Source organism: Phoxinus phoxinus (assembly GCF_949152265.1).
Source record: "Phoxinus phoxinus genome assembly, chromosome: 15".
NCBI classification, from domain to species: domain Eukaryota; kingdom Metazoa; phylum Chordata; class Actinopteri; order Cypriniformes; family Leuciscidae; genus Phoxinus; species Phoxinus phoxinus.
In genome coordinates, this window is record NC_136890.1 from 24,224,375 (window position 1) to 24,244,468 (window position 20,094).

The following is a 20,094-nucleotide window of genomic DNA, read 5'->3' on the forward strand; positions in this document are numbered from 1 at the left end:
TTATGAACAACATTGCATAACCTACCCTTAATTACATTTGTTACATGCGTCTCAGAGCAACTCCGTTCACAGTAAATGCAGCTCAGTCTCTAAAGTATTGGCTTTGTTTGGGTTTCCAATAACATGCATTTGGTAAAGCATATAAAGTCTGGTGCGCGTTGTGTTTCATAGCGTTTCGTTTTGCACTGTTGTTATGTATTTTAAATCATTTTAAAATACACTTACACAAAAAATACATCCGATTATTAGATTAATCATCGAAATAATCGACCGATTACTCAATTACCAAAAAAATAGTTAATGACAGCCCTACACATTAGCTATTAGCTTTTAGCTATGCAATTAGGCAATAATAGGCGATGGCTCATGAAATTGGGGTCTATTAACCTTCCAAAGAGTATATTTGCAGGATGTCACGTTAAAAAAATATTTTTTATTTCAAAGATTAAACAGGTTAACATTGCAATGCACAGAGGAGTGATTTCACAGCAGTTAAGTCGTCTATTGCTCTGAAATACCCTATCATCTGTGAGTTTGTCCACATAATGACCTTCAAGACAGAGATTATATGTAATCTGTGCCCTGGTAACCAGCCTCAATGTTTGCATATGTTGACATTTTCAAGGAGCTAATCATCTGGAATAAATTGGTAACTCTGAAATTATATCTTGTGGACTCAAAAAGTAAAGAATTCAAGCAGGAGACGCTTGAGGAGGTGCAAAAGCAAACAAAATGTGCCAGCAAACTAAATTAACTAGCACGTCTGGGCCCCAAGGAGCATCTGCAATGCCAATTGTGTATTTATGTATGTTTTGATGAGGTGTTAGAAAAGCCAGGTGGGGATATATCATAATTGCTGACATGGGCTGAAGGAGGAGGTTTGCACAGCCAGTAGCCCTCAGAATAAAAATGCTATGGATATATACAGTCTGCACATTATTTCCAGTAATGTTTCATGACACTCTTGCTAAATCTTATTAGAGTTTGCACAAAACGACTAATTCTCAAAAACAAGTCAGTGATGAAAAAAATATAACAAATCTAAATAATTGACTAGTCAACTACTGTGGCCCTACACTAATTCTACTAATTATTTAAGTTGCAAATAAGTATTTTTGAGAAGAGACACTTCAACTCTGCTTGTGAAGTCAGCAATTAAAAACAAACTTAAGCATTTCACTTCCATAATTAGATTTTCTTTTTTTTTGGCAAAACAGTTTCAATAGAAAATACATTATTTTTTTTCATAAAGATTTGTTTGGATCATGATGATATTAAAGGTTAATACCATGCAATCTCCGTTAGTATTTATCAGCAGAAAACTCATTTCAAAAGCTTAGAGTACATTTTGACAAACTATTACAGAAAAAAAAAAAACTTTAGATTATCATGCACTGATAACAAAAATATTAAGAAAGCAAATAGGTAAAACTCATGTCAAATTTAAAAAATAATTTGGTACAAATACCAAAATGATATGTTTCTATCTCAAATACTTGAAGCTAACGGAAGTGCATGATCCTATAGTTACGAGGGCCTTCAGTCTGAAGTAATTATGGGCAAAGGTGTCGAGGAGTCTGGAGAAGACAGAAACAGCTGGTCTGTGTCCACCTCCTTCAACCCCTCGATTTCAGATCAGATTTCAGAGTCCCAGATGGAGGGAGAACAGCTGCAGGGGTCTAACAGCAGAGCTTCATACACGGACTGGTACCAATGTCACTAGTGCGAGCAGCCCGAGGGAAATGAGAGAGGATTCCAGAGCTGGCCGTCATTCACACTGCAGTTGAGGAGCAGATGTGACAGGCCTAATCTACTCTGATTAAATCAATCTTCTGCTTACTGTCAGGACATTACAGACAACTCATTGCAGAATCTTTCATGATACATCCATGATCGACATCTCATTCCGTTCTCCAAAAACAAATGCATGCAGCTGCTAGAAAATCAAAGAGTAAATCATATATTAAAGCTGTGCAAGCGCATCCACAGAGTTACACATTCTCATGACTAGCACAGTCCGCATGTGCATTCGCAGCCTTTTGTCCAATTGTAAGTTGCAATATTATATTTATTTTGTGTATGCATTGGTCAAGTTAACCAACGCAGTAGTAAGCGCTTCAGTTTACTGGTGGTCATATTACATATTACTACATCATATTATAATTTATGACAGCACACAAATACTGAACTGAGTTCTACTTCACATCTTCTTGCGCTTGAACTGACAATTTCACACAAAATTGTCAACCTGCCTGTCTTGGCGAATATCCTGGTTAACAGTCAGTTGTGACTTAAGTGAACGTTAAGAGTCGAGAAAGACAACACGTGTAACAGTATCAGTATAATGGACTGTGCATTATGTCTTAAAGTAAAATACCAGAAAAAGCCAAATATTCCTGCTGCTGTCTGTTATTAATGTTAATCAAACAACAAACTCACAACAAAATCACTCACTGCTCTTGACTGAATACTTTTGTATTCTTTTGTAAAAAGGATTAATCAATATTTCATTTATACAGTGAAGATTATGCAGTGTAATCTACCTGAAACCTAAAAGCACTTTTTATTTCATTTGCATCTATGATCTATTGTGTTTATTTGTGGTATTGCTTGTAGTTTGATTATTTGTTCTGCTTTTATTACAGACTGTTTAACTTCAATAATGCTTTGAAATGTATATTTTACATTTATAAAAAAAATAATAATTTGCATTGTTCTTGCGTACCATGTAAAAAGTCTGGCGAGTAAAATAAAATAAGATGACTAGCCAACGACAACTCGAGCTTGAGTATAGAAGCCTGCAATGGCCCCGCCATGATATAAAATTACTTGCACTGTGATATAACACTTCGGTCATACACCTAGATGGATGAATATCTCATTCAGCTGTGAGTTACACTCTCTATGAGCAGCTTGGCTACTTTCAATCATGTGACGGAAGCTGTCAATCACTGCAATAGAGATCTAGCGCTTCATTATTAAACAGGTGCTAATGGACACCATGACAAAACCAAACTTCTTTCCTAGAGATAGCGCCAATTTATTAGTTCCTCATGCTAACATGCCCATTGCTTCCAGTCTTGAATGATAAACAGATGAATGAGAAAGCAGGATGAAGGAGACTGTATATGGGTGGGGCTGTGGACTCCTAATGCAGACAGAAAGAGAAATCGCACACCGAGATCTGTGGACACATGTCTGATCAAACAAGCCGGAGCACTTGTATTACTACAAAAGCTGTTTGGAAGCTGTCATACATGTATTACACAACTGGGATCCCCAGCACAAGCGTGTATGAGAAAGAGAGAGAAACTATGTGGTGTTTCCACTCCTCTGCTCTGTTCTGGGTCCCTCGTGAGCCTCTCAGTATGGACTGACTGGAGCACTGTGTCGACAAGAACCAGGGAACAAAGAGAACCTTTCATCAGCTTTATTCTCTTTCCAACTACTGTTGTTTCTCCAACTCTCCTCCTTTCTTTTTTTTCTTCTCCCACTCTTGCTGTTCTAGTAATTTATTTCATCAGAGGGCAGAGCCTGACTTTGGGCTCTTTTCTTTCTCAAATGTTAGGAAACAGTGACACAGGAGTTCACCTTTGCTCCATGTGCAGAAGTGCCTAAACAAATAAATAAATATACATACTAGGCTATACAAGCTAAAAAGAAACTCTAGAACCTTTCAGTGCTTATCAATTGGCAACGCATTTGATCAATGTTGATTATGTTACATTTTAAAACAAAAAACAAACGAACATGTATTTGCCCAAAACTATAAGCTCGTAGGGCTTCATGCTAATCCTCAACCTGCAGCAGCAAATATCAAAAATGAAGGCAGTTAATTTGCAACTTCTATCAAATGTGTGCCATGATCAAATAACGAGAATGTTCAACTGACAGCACAAACTTGTGGTGTACTCATTAAATGAGCAGAAGGCAGCTGGTGAGGACTGTGGGTGTCTTGAGGTTTTGGTGCTTGGTAAAATGCAGACATGCAACTTTCTGCTCGTGGTTGCTTCAGTAGAAAAATTAAGAAATATCTAAATTATTATTATTTTTAAAGAAATACTTTTACAAAAAGTAAAAGTCCTCAGTATTTTGTTCCAATCACCTGGATTAGCAGTTTTTTAGCTAGGAGATAGAACCAAATAGTGAAATCAGCTGGCTGAGGTCATGGGTGGAATAGACATATGGCAGGACTTTTACTTTCTGGCACCTGGGCTTTACACATCTAATTAAATGCCATTTTTTTATCAATTTAAAGGGATAGTTCACCCAAAAATGAAAATTCTGACATCATTTACTCACCCTCAAATTGTTCCAAACCTGTAAGAATTTCTTTATTCGGCTGAACACAAAAGAAGATATTGTGAAGAATGTCGGTATATACAGCTATTCTTTTTCCATAATATGAAAGTCAATGGGGCCCATCAACTGTTTGGTTACCCATATATATTCTTGAAAATATATTATTTTATGATATTCATACCGGTTTTGGAACAACTTGAGGGTGAGTAAATGATTCAAGGATTTTGAACTGTCCCTTTAAATTGATCAAAAGTGACAGTTAAGTCTTTTACATTATTAAAAAAAAGCATTTCATATAAATTCTGTTTTGAACTTTCTATTCACCAAACTGAAAACCTGATTTTTTTTAATCACGGCTTGGAAAAGAAGTAGTCCACATTTCACTTTGCTGCCAGTTACTGATGATGAACCATTGCAACATGAAGGAGACGCAGGTTTACATTTATGCATTTGGCAGACACTTTTATCCAAAGCGACTTATTATTTTCAAGACTTATTATTGTTAAAAAAATAATATATAGGTTTCATTAATTCATAATAGACTGTTTTGAGCAGTCATGAGTTAGAATTTTCAAATGAATTGAATTAAATCCATTAAAGTCAATGGAATTCAATTCATACGGGTACTTCTCATATTATTAGTTCTTATAAAACATACATTTTTATGTAATGATATATTCAAATAAAATGTAGCCTATCTAAAATATTGATAAAAAATATATATTTTCTTGCAGCTAATTGCTTTTTTGGCTGTCATTCTTGAAAAATAATTTAGGGGTAGCCTAAATGAAGTAGGCCTAATAGTATGGTAAAAACATGGTAACATTCAAACCTTTAAAATTGTTTTTGTGCATGCACTCATTAATGAGAAGTTATAGGGTTTTAGCTGAAAAATATTAAGTTATGGCTGTTTAAAAGCTCACATTCCATCGGATTCAAACAAGACCCTGGAATTGAAAAAGTGTACACCGTTTAATGCATTAGAAAGGAAATTAATTTTACTGTTTTAGTGATTACATTCAACAATTTGATTCTACTACTTTAAAATACAGAGTGAGTAAATGCATAATTAAAGAAATATCATTAAAAGGCTAAAAAAAAACTATTGAGCTTATTTATTAGCTATACTGACCAGCCCTATTCAAGCTATATTATAGCCGGAACAGTGGAGAGAAATGATGAGAAATGGCATGGGTGCATCATCATACTAAATAATTTTAGCACAAAAATTACAGTGCTTGACTTCACATTGAGCGGTTAAAAAGCACTTTGATAGGCAACAATGCAAAGATAATGAAGCCTTTGACGTTACTAATGCAAAGATAATCATATCCTTCACTGGAGGATCCGGGGAGGAGGGCGACTAAGTGTGCACACAGCACACTATCTATGACAATCCCTTTCTCATGGTGCCAAGTTACTTGTCGGTGATTTCCCATAACAGAAGACCTCCCATCAACAGCTTGAAATGAACCCTATAAAACTCCCATCAAATAATAAAACACAACATGGACTTTAAATAGCACTGGACTTTGAGCTTCTGTTTGGGTGCAGCATGAATTGAACATGTCAGAGGAGCTTCTGATATGACGTGAACGAAAATTTGAAGAAATCCAGTTCCCTATGATAGTTCCCTGGGGCAGCAAAATCTCTTCTCACATCTGAGAAGCACCCTTGTGATAAAAATGGATTTTGGACACACATTTCCTCAAAGGACCTTGTCATGCTTACTCATGTTTTCGAGGCCAATTTGAGCCCACAGAGAGTGTGAGTTACGTCATAACGATCACTCACAAGGTCAGTCAATACTTTACTGTGTCATATGGATAAACGGTCTGCCTGTTTAGAAGTGGAGCCCTATACTCGCTCGCATTTATCGTAGTGGCCCAGAAACAGCCCAAAACGTACTTTAGGTTAACTTCCATTTCCCTCTCTGCATGGAGAAAAGACTTTCTATCATACATTGACAGCCAGCCAAAGTTAGCAAAACATAAAATATAATTGGTATCATCTTTCTCGCAAATGAAAACTCCATAATGCCACCCATCAATAATACACGTCTTATTTGCTCATTAAGAGGAAATAAAAATCGAGTAAACGTCAACAAACAGTCATAATGATTTATTGCACTTTCTGAAAGTTGAACAGGGACTGTCTGTGAGCTTTCCTCATTAGCCATTAGCCTACACAAATCGGTTTTCTAAAGTTACACTAGCTACATAAAAGTAACTTGTAACAATGTGTGAGGACCAACTGATCAACGGTGCATTACCAGGATGCTGTGGATGTGCGTTGCAAAGCATACCATTTTAAAATAGGGTCTACCCGTTGTAATAACAGAGTTACATGAACCTTAAATCTGAATGTCTAGAGGCAAAACTCTGAAAGTCCAATAAATAATCTTGCCTAGCGTAATATTTAAACAGTCATCATTATGAATCAAAAGCAGAATCAGAAGCAAAAAGGCTATTTAAGATGAATTCTTGCTTTATATTAAAAAGAGGACATCTGTAGAATGTAAATATTGGGAATATATGGTATTTTCAATACTCTGCTTTTCACAACAGCACTCACCAATTTGATGGCCACATATTCATTTGTGTATAGGTTTTTCCCCAGCCGCAGTTCACCGAAGTTTCCACAGCCAATCTTCTTCCCAACTCTGAAGTTGGGGCCGACCATGAGGACCCCAGAGGTTCCCGTTCCCCGGCCCCCATGTACAGTCCTACTACCAGTTGCTTTCGACATCCTTTTCCCTTCCTCTGTCTCTACCTTTCCACCTCTCTTCTCAAAATCCATAAGCTTGTGATACCCTGGCCTCTCCACGGTTACTCCCCTGCCATGCAAAACAGAGAAGTTTCAAAACGATCCCCAGGGAACACGTGGGGATGATGGAGAGAACACCAAACGAGCGAAGGGGTTTAAAAGTATCTATATACTGGTGATTTTTGAGGAGCAGAAACCGATGTCTTCTGCAGACGTGGTGGGTATCACCGAAAGCGCCGTCCTTGCATTAATCCTTCGGTGGACGGGACTCCTTTACTGTGCAGTTGCCCTTAGAGTAGCATGTCACTGCCTGAAGCAGGCAGGTTATGCTAGCATACGCACACATACAGACGCACATGCACGCACTCACACATCCACCCACACACGCTCCTCAACACTGACATACACTATTCCTGCTAGTGGCACCAAACAAGTGAACGTCCCCTTGTGCTCCTCATGGTTTCCTTGAAGTCAGTCTTGGATAATACTGTGAACATTCTTCATGTTCTAACACTGCTATAAGCAGACTCAGAGGGAACCAGGAGTAACAGGTTCGAGCAGTTTAGTCCGACTTTCTCTGGATACCTGAAAGACATTGAAAAGAGAAGTAGAGGACAAATTAGTATCAATAAATTAATCAATCATGCACATTCTTGATATACCAGTCATTAAACTTCAAACAGAACCATACCAGAGCATTATTTCATGTTTTTGCTCATACGATATGTTAAATTTGAATGACCATGCATTTTGAATTAATATTTTTTTATTTCCATATCAGCATCAAAGGCTATACTAAAAAAAAAATACAATTAAACATAAAACAATATAAAATTGTACAGTTTAAATTCTAAAGTTTTCCATGCAATTTTAAAGCAAGTCTTCCACTCACTTTAAAACACTAATCCTGAATGACCATGCATTTTAATACATTATTAAATTAGCTAATTGTGGGGGAAAGCAAGATATGGGCGGAAATAATAACAACAACATAACACATAATTCAACATCTTATAACCTTACAATAACAACTAGCCTACACAAAATCTCAATTTACTATTTGGCAGAAATTTTAATATTTACCATGCATTTTAAAATGAGTCCTTCACTACACTATAACCATGTATTTTTAATTAATGAACTTTCTTTTATTGCCAAATCAGCGTCAAAGGCTATATTCATAGCAAGATAAATAAACCCAATCAATAAACAGCAAGAGACAAAGTATTGCATGCTAGGCATGATGCGAATGCATCCTTCCTCACTGGATGAAGAGAAACAAATGGATGTTAATTTAAAGAAGAAAAGTTTTGGCAATCTAGAAACAAGAGCCAGTGAGTTTGTGACACTACACCAACAGATTTTGCTGGTCTGCCTCCAAGGCATGGGATTTTTTTCAAAGTGTGGAGAACAGAACGGTTGAGAATTACAAGCCTAACAGTGCCCGACTGCCCGTATCAGTTTCCAATTCCAACAGGACTTTTGACGACACCTGTGTGGTTGATAATGGAGAGGGGAAGCGGTGTAGAAGGTCAGAGATCTCTGCTGCACACCAACCCCCTCCCCCATCCAGGGTCAGCACTGCTGTTAATGTAAATGGAAAAGAAACTCGGGAGCAGGTAATGCAAGAACTATTGGAAAGACTGTCATGCTTTCCTTCAGAAAATGCACTTAAAACGATCAATGGCTGCCTGACTGGCTGTAAAAGGATACCAGACCAGAGCTGATGAGCAATATACAATCAGCTCAGCAAAAAAAAACAAAAAAAAAACATCTTTAACACTTGGGAGGGATTTTCACTACTTAATTTCAACATCCAAGGCATTGTTTGTTCAAAAAGTGACAAATGCATCAGAGCTTCAATGCATTAGATTATTAATGCACGGCTCATTTTTCTAGTCTGAGGAAATAATAATACTTTAGCCTGAGCAAAAAAAGAATTATGAAAAATTATGCCCTGTCATTCAGCAGAAATAAATGCATCACCAATCATGCCGGCTTAGCTTTTATAACAGTTAAAGGGGGTGCTGGACACCGCTTTATGAAAGGGACTGGATTTGAATACATCAATTCTCAATATGAAATCAATCATTATAGCAAACACTTTATCTTAATTGCCCACTGTAGAAGCTACATAAAGGTGAACAATAAAACAGAGGGTTATGTAAAGCATTTAAAAAGCAGGAAATTACATACACTGTTCTTAAACTATAGCCTGAAAATGTGAATAACCTCAAGTAAAGCAAGCAACAGCCTCGTTTAGTCATACACCGTGGCGCATAATGCATTCAGCCGGAGCAGGATTGGCAGTCTATCATGTCTTTCGATGGTCTGCTGGTCACTACCCCACACGGTACCATAAAAATGCTGATTACAAGCTCTACAAGGGCGAAATGGAAAACCATGCCACAAGTCAGTTAGGGATCACAACAGTCAGATAGGGATCAGATGTAATTACAAGATCTGTGGACAAGAACTAGTGCACAAGTACTGATTATGGGGCATGTTTCCATCTACTACTTAGATTAGAAACAACTTATCAATGCTTGAAGTAAGTTTAACCAAAGAAACACATTGGCGAGTACACCATAACAAAATATTTCATTTCCAGAGAGATTTATGACAGATTAACAGATGAATCTCACAGATAACACAGGAACATCGTCATAAAAAACACCTGACACAAAAGTGCATTAGATAAAGCCAAATGTAATGCCGCATAATCTGGAATTAAGACTGCCTGACTAATAATGGTTGCCAAGTTAGTGTTCACAGCTGTTTTGAGTTGCTGCCTACAAGAAAACAAGACAAGCCAGCTAACGACTTATTTCTGCTTATCTGATCAAATATCAAGAGAAAACAAACCAGGCTTCAGCATGACATACCAGGCAGCACAGTTCAACTGTGTTTTAGCTCTCAAACAGGAAACATGCAAGTGTTAGAGGCTGCGTAAAAAAAACAACTTCTACTTTCTCAGATGGGCAAAAGAGAGAAGCTGGTGCCATAAATCTGCTTTTGTGTTGATGTATAAGGCCTTGTGTGGTGTTGATTTGGGCTTGAGAGACAAAGAGTGAGAAAGAGAGCTGCCTGGTCATTAACTTCCTTAAGCACAGTCTGATTTTCCATACTAATTTGTTTAGCATCTGGGAGATACAGTTTAACACTCCTCTATTTTGCTATATGACACATTTCCAGCCTGATAACTGAACAAAATTGGCGCACAACTACTTTAAAATGTAAATCATGTAATATCTATCAAAAATTAAACCACACTAAACCTCACTTCCACGAGAGCTTAAAACCTTAATGTTTTCAAATTGCACAGATGATGCCCTTGACAGAAGAGATTTCCAAATCTGATGTACAAAGTCTAAAATGTCAAATAAAAATATATTTGTCAATCCTGCCAATGAAAGTGTATCATCCGTCCATAAATTGTTTTATTTCATGATGAAGTGTCAATTCTAGAAAGCTTCCTATCCTGGCCTAGCAAATATTACATACTTAAACAGGTATTTAAACATCAAATATATATATTTAAAGGCATTCGGAATATTTTCTTTCAGCCCCTTCTTGGCTAGTGGCTTAAAAACGTCCTTAAAATGAGTGGCTGTCTAGCTGAGTCGTCAAATATGAACTAAATACACGTCGAAATGTATTTCATTTCACATCTAAAGCAAAATATATTCCCTTTCATATTCGAAAAGGTAAGGATATAGCGACAAACCAGCTAAACAACTCCAAGCCTTGTTTGACAAACATGACAATAATCCTCCACAAATGAACTAGCTTAGCAACCCACTTAGCTAACATCACATTAGCCGTCTAGCAGCGAACCTTTCAGTCTTTCGATTAAACGAGTAGGGAATGTTTTTCCTGAGGAAACATAAAGATGTTTTTACCTGCTTGTGAGTCCCCTATGTAGTATGCCGCGACATGGTCCTTTATTTATGCTTTGGAAAGTAATTTAATTCCCCACTAAAGACTAGCCCGGCTTCGCTGTTGTCTCTTTAAGCCTACCGTTTCGGTGAGCGAAGCTCCGGCGTCACCCGACACTCCCATTGCTGTGGATACGTTCTCAAAAGTGCGTAGATAGATTGGTGAATGTGCGCCTGTGCTGTGGCGCGCAACAGCGTTTATACCGTCCCCACCTGGAGGAAAAACTCAAATGTTTTGCCTGGATCAACAGTTGAAGGGTTGTATAGGCTACTGCTGGAAATATTGAAGTCATGACTAATTTAATTTGAAGTAGGTCTAAAATGTCTAATTGTCTATGGTGTTTGGAAAATGTATGGGGAAGTTAGAGATAACAAGGCTGAGAAAAAAAATCGTTTTATGTGTTGAGTCTAATGTCAAAAAATGACTGAGAGGAAAATTTAGTTTTTTCTGAACTGGATAACTAACAGAACCATTGGTTTTTATAAAGAAAATGCATCTCTTTTCCCCATTAAATTCCATATTCTGTGTAAGCCTTTATTCTGAATAATATGTTTATAGGGTATTTCATGTTTATGGTATTTTGCATTTTATGCATAATATATAAATAATAATATATACAGTATAAAACATATTTATATAATATAGATACATTATTATAAGACGTGAATGTAATCAACATTATTCTCCATATGAACATGGACATTTCCTGTTTTTCTTTTCTGGAAGTAGCTACTAGAACTGCTCACTCTTGCCATTTATTTTTTAAACTGATTCAAATAATTCTCATTTATATCCTTACAATAGTACACAGATCGTGACATATTGCATAATGTTGTTGCTTTTAATGCTTTTCACAACTGCCTGTGTATCTAATATCACCCAGAAAAACTTTTGTACTGGACATGCACATATAGCCTATAAATGAATATTCAGTTAAGATGAATTTTTCAAATAAGATTAATATATACAGGCATATGCCAGCAATCTTATTCAGACTTAGACTGGTTACGGCAAACCATTTTGCATGATGCTTTCTTAATCCAAATATGACCATATTCATATTAACATCAGAATATTGTTTATGTAAACAGTTCAGTGATGGGTAACTTTGTTCATTAAAAAATGTTTTACTATAGCAACATGAAAATGTAAAAATAAATACATTAAAAATGTAACCTTTTCATTGTTAATGCTCAGATTTATCCACATTTGGCAAAATCATTTATTGCATTGACAAAAATTATGACAACCAAGTGTGCAATCCCAGAAGCTATACACAGCAGAATACTAATTCAAGTGTTTTTCATGTTTATTTGTATTAAAAATTATCAAAAGTTTATACAAATCTACAAAGTGCTCAAATATGTGTGTGCAACACAATAGTTTTCTTAATGCTCTAAGCTATGCAAAACGGAGCATGAAAGTTGACAAAATAAGCCAGTTTGTACAAATACAATCAAAAACAATGAAAGTTACAGGAAAAGAACCAAATCCAAACCTTTCCATTCTCAGAGTAAAAGTTACAATGTTGTGGTGACACAGGAACACCTGTTCCCTCTTCATGTCCTAATAAGGGTGACTGTGGCTTATTGGTTGATGATACGGCTACATGTCCAGGTGGTGGTGAGCCACAGATTTAGATTGACAGGCAGACTGAAGCATGAGATTGCTGCATTTCCCCAATGGCACAAGATTGATGGCCGTGCCGTGCTGCTGTTGCATTATAGGTAAATATGTAGGAGAGAAAGGCAGACCTGCAGACAGCAGCCCAAGTGCATGAGGCATTGGTTGTTGGTAGTGTTCTCCAGTAATGAATGGAAGAACAGCAGAGGAGTGTAGTCTGGGGTGGGAATGAAGGTGAATAGAGTCCGCTGAGGAAGGAATGGTCTTGTTTTCCCTAATTGAGGATTGAGATTTTGAATTAAAGCCTTTCTCTTGGTCCTTCGCCCCTTCTTTCCGTTGTTTAGTAGAAGAGCGATGCACTCGGCTTTCTTCTTTGGGAAGGGGTGTGAAGCGTTGACCTTTTCTAAATTTGGCACGTCTGTTTTTGAACCACACCTAAAGAAACATGTTTTGTTAATCAAAGATGTTTTAAGCACATTTAACCTGCACCCAAAATGGGGGTTTCGCAGAAATGCCATAGAAAAAACTTTTGTTGGTTCCTTTCAGAGAAAAGTTTTGTCAAAAAGAAAAAGGAAAACTGTAAGTTGGACACTGCAGATGTTCCTGTGTCTCACCTGGATACGGGCCTCTGGGAGGTTGATGCAGACTGCTAGTCTCTCTCTCATGCCCACATCTGGATATTGGGTTTGCTGAAAGGCCTTTTCAAGCGCTTGTAACTGGGACACATTGAAGGCCGTGCGACTGCGACGCTGCTTTTGCTGGTTCCCGTAGCGTGCCTCAAGAATGAGTTCTAAATGAGGAAGATATTTAGGCTAGTTGTTTACAATTCATTTCATGATACTTAACATTGCTTGTCTAACACACTACTGTAGGGCTCAATTGTGTGAGTCCACATAAAAAAAGAAGAATGAATTCAGTGAAAAATAAACAAAAAGTTTTACAATGTAAAATATTTTTAAAAAGAAGCATTATTATTTAACTTTGTACACTATTTTTAGGTCAACTTTTATACGCTACTGTTTAAGCAAATAAATAAATGTAGCCTATAATATTGATATAACACGAAATACCAAACATAAAGCATTTTCAGACGTCCTAAACTCGCTGGATATTATTAAATAAAATTATCAACAATATTTTTTTTTTTTTTACAAATGCTGCATTTGCTTTGCACTTCATTTATATACCGGTACCGGGTCTCTAAAGTCCAAGCGGCATCTCACCTGCCAGGCGCTCCGCCACCGTGAAAGTCTGCATAGACGCCGGGCTGGCCGCTGAATGAAGCTGGTGCGGCTGCGCCATCTGCTGGTGAACATCGTGGAACAACGAGCTGACGCGTTGCAATGGAAAAGGCCCCTGGCCGTTTCTTGGTCCACAGAAATACACAGAATTCATTCTGCTGGCTGAGAGGATAAAATATATGAGTATCGCTTAAAATGTACAATATCACCTAAAATGTGATATGGAACAGGTAGAAAAGACCATAAAAGAAAAGAAAATGTTTAAGGAAACCATTTTCTACACAAAAACAAAAACAATGAACACTTACCTACAACTTCCAATCAACTGTGGAATGATCAGTTGCAAAAACGAACATTTACCCTGTAAAAGTACGCGTAACTGCTGTTTGTTTTACTCATACGATTTTAAAATCCCAAGGAAACATTTCACAGGAGCTGGTAAAATCCCTCCATTTCACAATGAAGTTTCTTTTGGTAAGGCAGACCTGTAATGCTCCACGTCCACGTTGACTACGGTTTAGGTTCTCTCCAGCTCAGTTTCCACTATTTAAGAGGCATTAACTTCAGCTTCCTTCAACCATTAGCCAATAGAAAGAAAGGTATTAGCCTGGATTAAGTGGGATGAGGGAGGGAAAGGGGGGTTTTGGGGGCTCAAGTTTTTGAAACTATTGAACTTGGGAGATTTAGGCAAAGCATCCCCCTTCAATGAGCGGGCATTGCGCTCCCCCCTTTAAAACAATTAAAACAATGTGGTCGGCTAATCTCTGGGGTTGGGCAGATTAAAATAACAGCCTTTGATTGTCCGTTGTTCTCTTCCTTCTTTCTCTGCCGTTCCCCAGCTTTTGTTAGTATTAACTCTAAGGGGGGTGTTTGCTTGGCTGGTTTGTTTTGCTAACTGGACCCATATTTTGCCCAGAAAATGTCAACTTGAGAATGCACTCTGGAAGTAGCCTATTAGGGTAATTTCTTAGTGCTAAATGTTCCAGAAATCTTTCCTTCTAATCAAATCCTCTCAAAAAAAAGGGGAGGATTTAAGCTATTAGCATCTGAAAATGAATAAAAGACGCATGGAATAAACAAAGTCTGCAGTCTGTGGTGTCAAAACTGGCTGTAATTATGAATAAATCAACAAGACGGTTATGAAGCAAACATATCAACCATCTTGAATCTCACTCCTTGTCATTATCCCATCATCCATCTCTCAACACCCTCTCTCATTGAGCTCGAGCAGCAGTTTAGCTCCAGCTGAAACCTCAGTCACCTCAGATCAGATCATCCTCAGTAAAACTGCAGCCGAGCGGCTGGGAGCGGCTCAGGAGGTTCAGAGATGTAAATTCCGCTAAATCCTGACACTGTGCAGCTCAGGGCCAGGAAGGCGAGGCATGTGGAGAGCTAGATTATGTTTCCCACGAGTATCAGGGCAGTTGCACACTCCTCGGTCGGTGTGTGTGTGTGTGTGTGTGTGTGTGTGTGTGTCTCCAAGAGGGCAACACAGGAACCAGTTCAGCAGCCAAGCAGGAGCTGGGCTAAACTGGCATGAGACTGGCACACACACACACACACACACCATTGACCACACATTTGGCTAAATTTTATATCCACTTTTCTGCTGCTAAGGATTGTTTGTTTGTATCCAGACAGTCATGGAATTCTGGTCTTTATTAGAAAAGCAGATTTACACAATAAGATCTCTCTATATCTTTACAAAAGTCTATGGGAATAGTAATGAAATGCTAGTGCTGCTATATTTGCGGAACACTTTGATTATTCGTTTAATTCTACTTTTGTCTGTTTAATACATTTCATAGTAACTATACTGTAAAAAGCATTTGTAGTAAGGTTTTAAAAAATAAATTATTAACTAAGGATTAGTTAAATTGATCAAAGTGACATTCCTAATGTTACAAAGGACTTCTATTTGAAATAAATGGTGTTCTGTTGAACTGAGTCATCAAAGAATCCTGGAAAAATTTAAAATACGTATCACGGTTTCTAGAAAAAGACTGTTTTCAACATTGATAATAATAATAATAAGAGCACCAAATCAGCATATTAAAAGGATCATGTGACACTGAAGTCTGACCATCACAGGAATAAATAACATTTTAAAATATTTTAAAGCAGAAACCAGTTTTTCAAACAACTATTTCACAATATTACTGTTTTTTTGTTACTGTATTTTTGATTATATAGATGCAGCCTTTTTGAGCAAAAGAGACTTTCAACATTTAAAAATCTTACCAACTTTAAACTTTTGAGATGATACTTTAAAGGTTCTTTAAACATAGTAAAAGTTCTATTTAGAATCATATCATCCTGAAGTACCCTTATGCTGAAATGGTTCTTTGTGTTAGAGTCTAGGATTCTTTATTCCCGCCTTTTTGTTTTTCAAATCTGTAACTGTCAAAGCCACCTCATTACTCATTTTCTGGAGCTCAGCAATAAAATTACACAGACTGTCAACACACTCAAAAGGTAGGTTAAATGAATTCCTTCTTAAAATGTCTATACATTTGAACTTTAAATTGTAACTGGTTCCCTAAGCATGTGTTTTTTTTTCTCTTTTTTTACGGAGTTTAAAGTCAGAACATGTAAGTGTGAGCAGCTCTGTTCAGTTAAGGATATTATCTTCTCTTCTCCACTTGTATTAGAGAAATTGAATATGATCCATATTGTTAGATTTGATTACTTTATGCATAAACATACCAGTCACAAAAAAACATTAAAGCTATTTTCCATGACATTATATCACTTTTTATTTTTAACATTGTAAACGGCTCACATACTGTCCATATTTGCTAATTTTGGCTTTCATAAACATTGTTTTTACATTGCACAATATATATTGTGTCTTTCTAACCAAGTCAAATCGGTCTCCTGTAATTATATAACAGCCAATAATCAATCTATAAAACAATTAGCCTTCATATAACTAAACATGCCAAACAACTATTAATGAATTTACTTTTATTACAAGTAAATGTGGAGATTTTTATACGCATGTTTTCGCCAGACTGTACATTTTAATACAGGAAAGTTCTGATACAGTTTCTATACTTTATATCAGTAAAACTCATTACCTTTTCATACACCTCATGATTTGAGCATTAGTCTAAAAACTGTGAAATTAGTTTGCAGACGGGAGAAAAAAAGTGCTTAAAATAAATGTTTGTTGGTGGGCAATAGCCATTTGTAAATGGTTTTACAGCTTGGAGATTTAATGCTTTATATAATTGCGAGTCATGATATATTTTTTTTGAACCGTCAAATGGCAACAGCTCATCTAGACCAACACTTTCCACATTTCTGATATTTTCACACCTGACTGACCTTTCAAACTATCATGGAATTGTGCTGAAGTTTTTCTCCCTGTGTTTAAGGCTCTGCTTTTTTCTCCCTTTGCGATGTTCTTGCCTGTCAAGCTGTATTAGTGTCCTCTCAAAATAAGTCATTTAGAAGAACCTTAGCTGAGCAGCCTCTGAACCCCATTAAAAGCTTGGAGCTCAGAGCCCAGAAGCCTTTGTCTCTTCAGCCTGCGGGATTAGTGGAGATTTGCTGCTAAGAAAAAAAAGTAGTTATTTCATGGCACTTTCATGATGAAACCTGGCCAAAGCTGTGTTGGCTAGGAGGATTAGAGCCACACAAAGACGCTGGTTGTGTGTGACCCCCTCCCCGAAAACCACCGCCCCGGTGCAATGCCCCCTCCAAACCCCAAACACACACCATCCCCACCTCATAACTCCGGCTCAGTCCGTAATGAAAGCTGAGTTTTCATCTCCTGCTAAAATTGCGTTTCGGCTTTACCCCGACCCACTCGACAGCTTTAAAGAGACAACAAAGTGGTGGATGCATCTGGAATTTTCTCATTCAGATGTTTATTTACATAGGTGTAATTGGATGCAAACCCATTAATTTGTCTTAGTGCCCAGCAATAGTCAAGATTTGGAGGTTTAGACCCTGTCTGTAGAGTTTAAGGGGTTTAGAGGATGTGTGCTAGTGGATCCACTTACAAAGACAGATTAGCAGCCTTAAAAACACAGGACAGAGTTTCAAACTCATTAACTATATTTTTGCTTAATTTCGCTCAGTTTTAATCCATTTTTCATAAACACAAAAATGACATGCAAAAAGCAAAAAGATGGTAGATTAAATAAATAGAACTGGTATAGTATTGAGGAAAACCCTATGGGGCACAGCGTTCAAAGGGGCCATTCACACAGAACAAGTTTTTTTTATTCCACAGTAGCCTACAAGTGTTTCGCGCATGATGCAGCTTTCTAAAAACGTGGCGCTCAAATTAAAATAAGTTCAACTTTTAAAAACCTTCTCTCTAGACCTTGCATTTTTTTCAAGAGTCTTGTGATCTTAACAGCAAAAACGCGTTCTTTGTGAACCGGTGTAATGCCGAATTGTGTGACCCATTGAATTGTGTGACCCTAGTAGGCGCTCTAGTGATGGTACGGTTAGGTTTAGGATTGGGATTAGCAGGTCAGATTAGCGCAATATAGTGCTTACTACGGTCACATAATTCGGTGGGTCGGCACAAAAAGCAGTAACAAATTTCAACTTTTAAAAAGAGAATCGCATGGAAGAGAAGAGATTGTTGAATAAAGTCATTATTTTAGGGGGTTTTTGCACAAAAAGTATTCTCATCGCTTCATAACATTAAGGTTGAACTACTGAAGTCACGTTGTCTATTTTAACTATGTTTTTCTTTACGGGCCTAGAAAGTTGCAATGACGTTGCTGTCAATGGGACAGAAAGCCCTCAGATTTCATCAAAAATATCTTCATTTTTGTTCCGAAGATGAACGAAGGTCTTGCGGGATTGGAACGACATGAGGGTGAGTAATTAATTACAGATTTTTTTTATTTTTGGGTGAACTAACCCTTTAACTACCCAGCGTCTGGCGTTTTTTAAATGTGAGATGAGATGTAAGCAATGGAATGGAATTTTTTTTTACTTCTTTTAACTTGAGGGCTGGGTTCTGTGCACAAAGAAGTGAACACAACCACAACGGTCAAACACGTCTGTCTTGCGTGTTTGTATATGTTTCAATATTAGAAAAACAATGGAAATAGCATAGTGGAACGCAAAAATGCATTTTGTGAATAGAACAGCACTTACGGTACCTCATTATATATTCATGAACTTTGCATAGAAACTTTCATGTTGTTTGTTTCTTTGTCATGTCAAACAGTGGCAAAAAATGCTTTCATTTAATTAAATCGATCGTTTTATTCTGACTGTTATGTTCCGAAAGCCTATACTCAAGAAAAACTGGACAGGAATAAATCTGATGCAATATAAGTGGATAATTAAGTAGATCACTTGCTGTGTTCGTCCAATCAATGAGACTGACCATGAAAATATGAAAACAAGACTGTAAACCCGGGGTTTTAAGGGCCAGATTTTCTAACCTTTCAGACGCAAAATTTATGGGAGGAGAGAATTTAAAGGGATAGTTCACTTTAAAATGAAGATTCTGTCATTTACTCACCCTCAAATTGTTTCAAAAACCTGTATGAATTTCTTTTCTTCTGCTGAACACAAAGGAAGATATTTTGAAGAATGTCAGTAACCACACAGTTAACTGGTCCCATTGACTTCTATAGTAGGAAAAAAAAAATACTATGGAAGTCAATGGGACCAGTTAACTGTTTGCTTACCGACATTCTTCAAAATATCTTCCTTTGTGTTCAGCAGAAGAAAGAAATTCATACAGGTTTTAAACAACTTGAGGGTGAGTATATGATGACAGAATCTTCATTTTAAAGTGAACTATCCCTTTAAATGCAAGGTGATTAACTAAGGTTTGCGCTAGTCAATTTACTGGTATTTGCACCATTATTTACCGCCCCCAAAAAAGCACGTCTTTTACCAGCCGCTAATTTTCGCAGCTCTTGGTAGATTGCGTTGGTCATTATGGAAATTATCTTTACCGGTATTTTGCGCATCGTCAGTATGCCGCTTTTTTGGGATTGCACTCTCGAGCCAATTTGCCCTGTTTAGTAGAAATGAAATGTGTACAATACGTTTATTGATGGTTTGGAGTGCTAGTAGCGCTCAGTTTTTTAGTTTAAATAAACTTTTGCTCTTTTGTGCTGCAGAGTGGCCTTTATGAGCAGAATTGGACCTTTTATCTCCGTGGACGTTCTAAAGCTGCAGCTAAGTGAAAGAGTTTTAATATGATTTGGATTGGTTTAAAACTACAGGGGGGCTC

The 20,094-nt window shown here is 37.2% G+C and overlaps 2 protein-coding genes across 6 annotated transcripts in view; both read right to left on the minus strand.

Moving 5' to 3' along the window:
* csnk1g2b (casein kinase 1, gamma 2b) overlaps nucleotides 1-11,214 on the minus strand; it is a 30,235-nt gene extending 19,021 nt beyond the window's left edge. For 3 of the 5 annotated variants that reach the window (XR_013800473.1, XM_079637763.1, XM_079637761.1), the window contains exons 1-2: nucleotides 10,971-11,178; nucleotides 6,877-7,653 (exon numbers count right to left, since the gene is read on the minus strand). Coding sequence is in view for 4 of the 5 variants with exons in the window: in XM_079637763.1 (XP_079493889.1) it covers nucleotides 6,877-7,101 (225 nt within the window). In the remaining variant the exon portion in view is untranslated. Of the gene's footprint in view, nucleotides 1-6,876; nucleotides 7,654-10,970 lie in introns of all 5 variants that reach the window. The other 2 variants (XM_079637764.1, XM_079637762.1) reach the window with 1 other exon arrangement.
* An 857-nt stretch (nucleotides 11,215-12,071) lies between these two features.
* Nucleotides 12,072-14,390, minus strand: dmbx2 (diencephalon/mesencephalon homeobox 2). Its single transcript, XM_079638829.1, has 4 exons — nucleotides 14,180-14,390; nucleotides 13,854-14,033; nucleotides 13,245-13,420; nucleotides 12,072-13,065 (listed from the first exon to the last, which is right to left on the minus strand). Exons 2-4 carry the CDS (start codon nucleotides 14,023-14,025, stop codon nucleotides 12,613-12,615), a joined length of 801 nt encoding a protein of 266 aa, XP_079494955.1. The 5' UTR covers nucleotides 14,026-14,033; nucleotides 14,180-14,390; the 3' UTR covers nucleotides 12,072-12,612.
* Nucleotides 14,391-20,094: the final 5,704 nt, after the last annotated feature.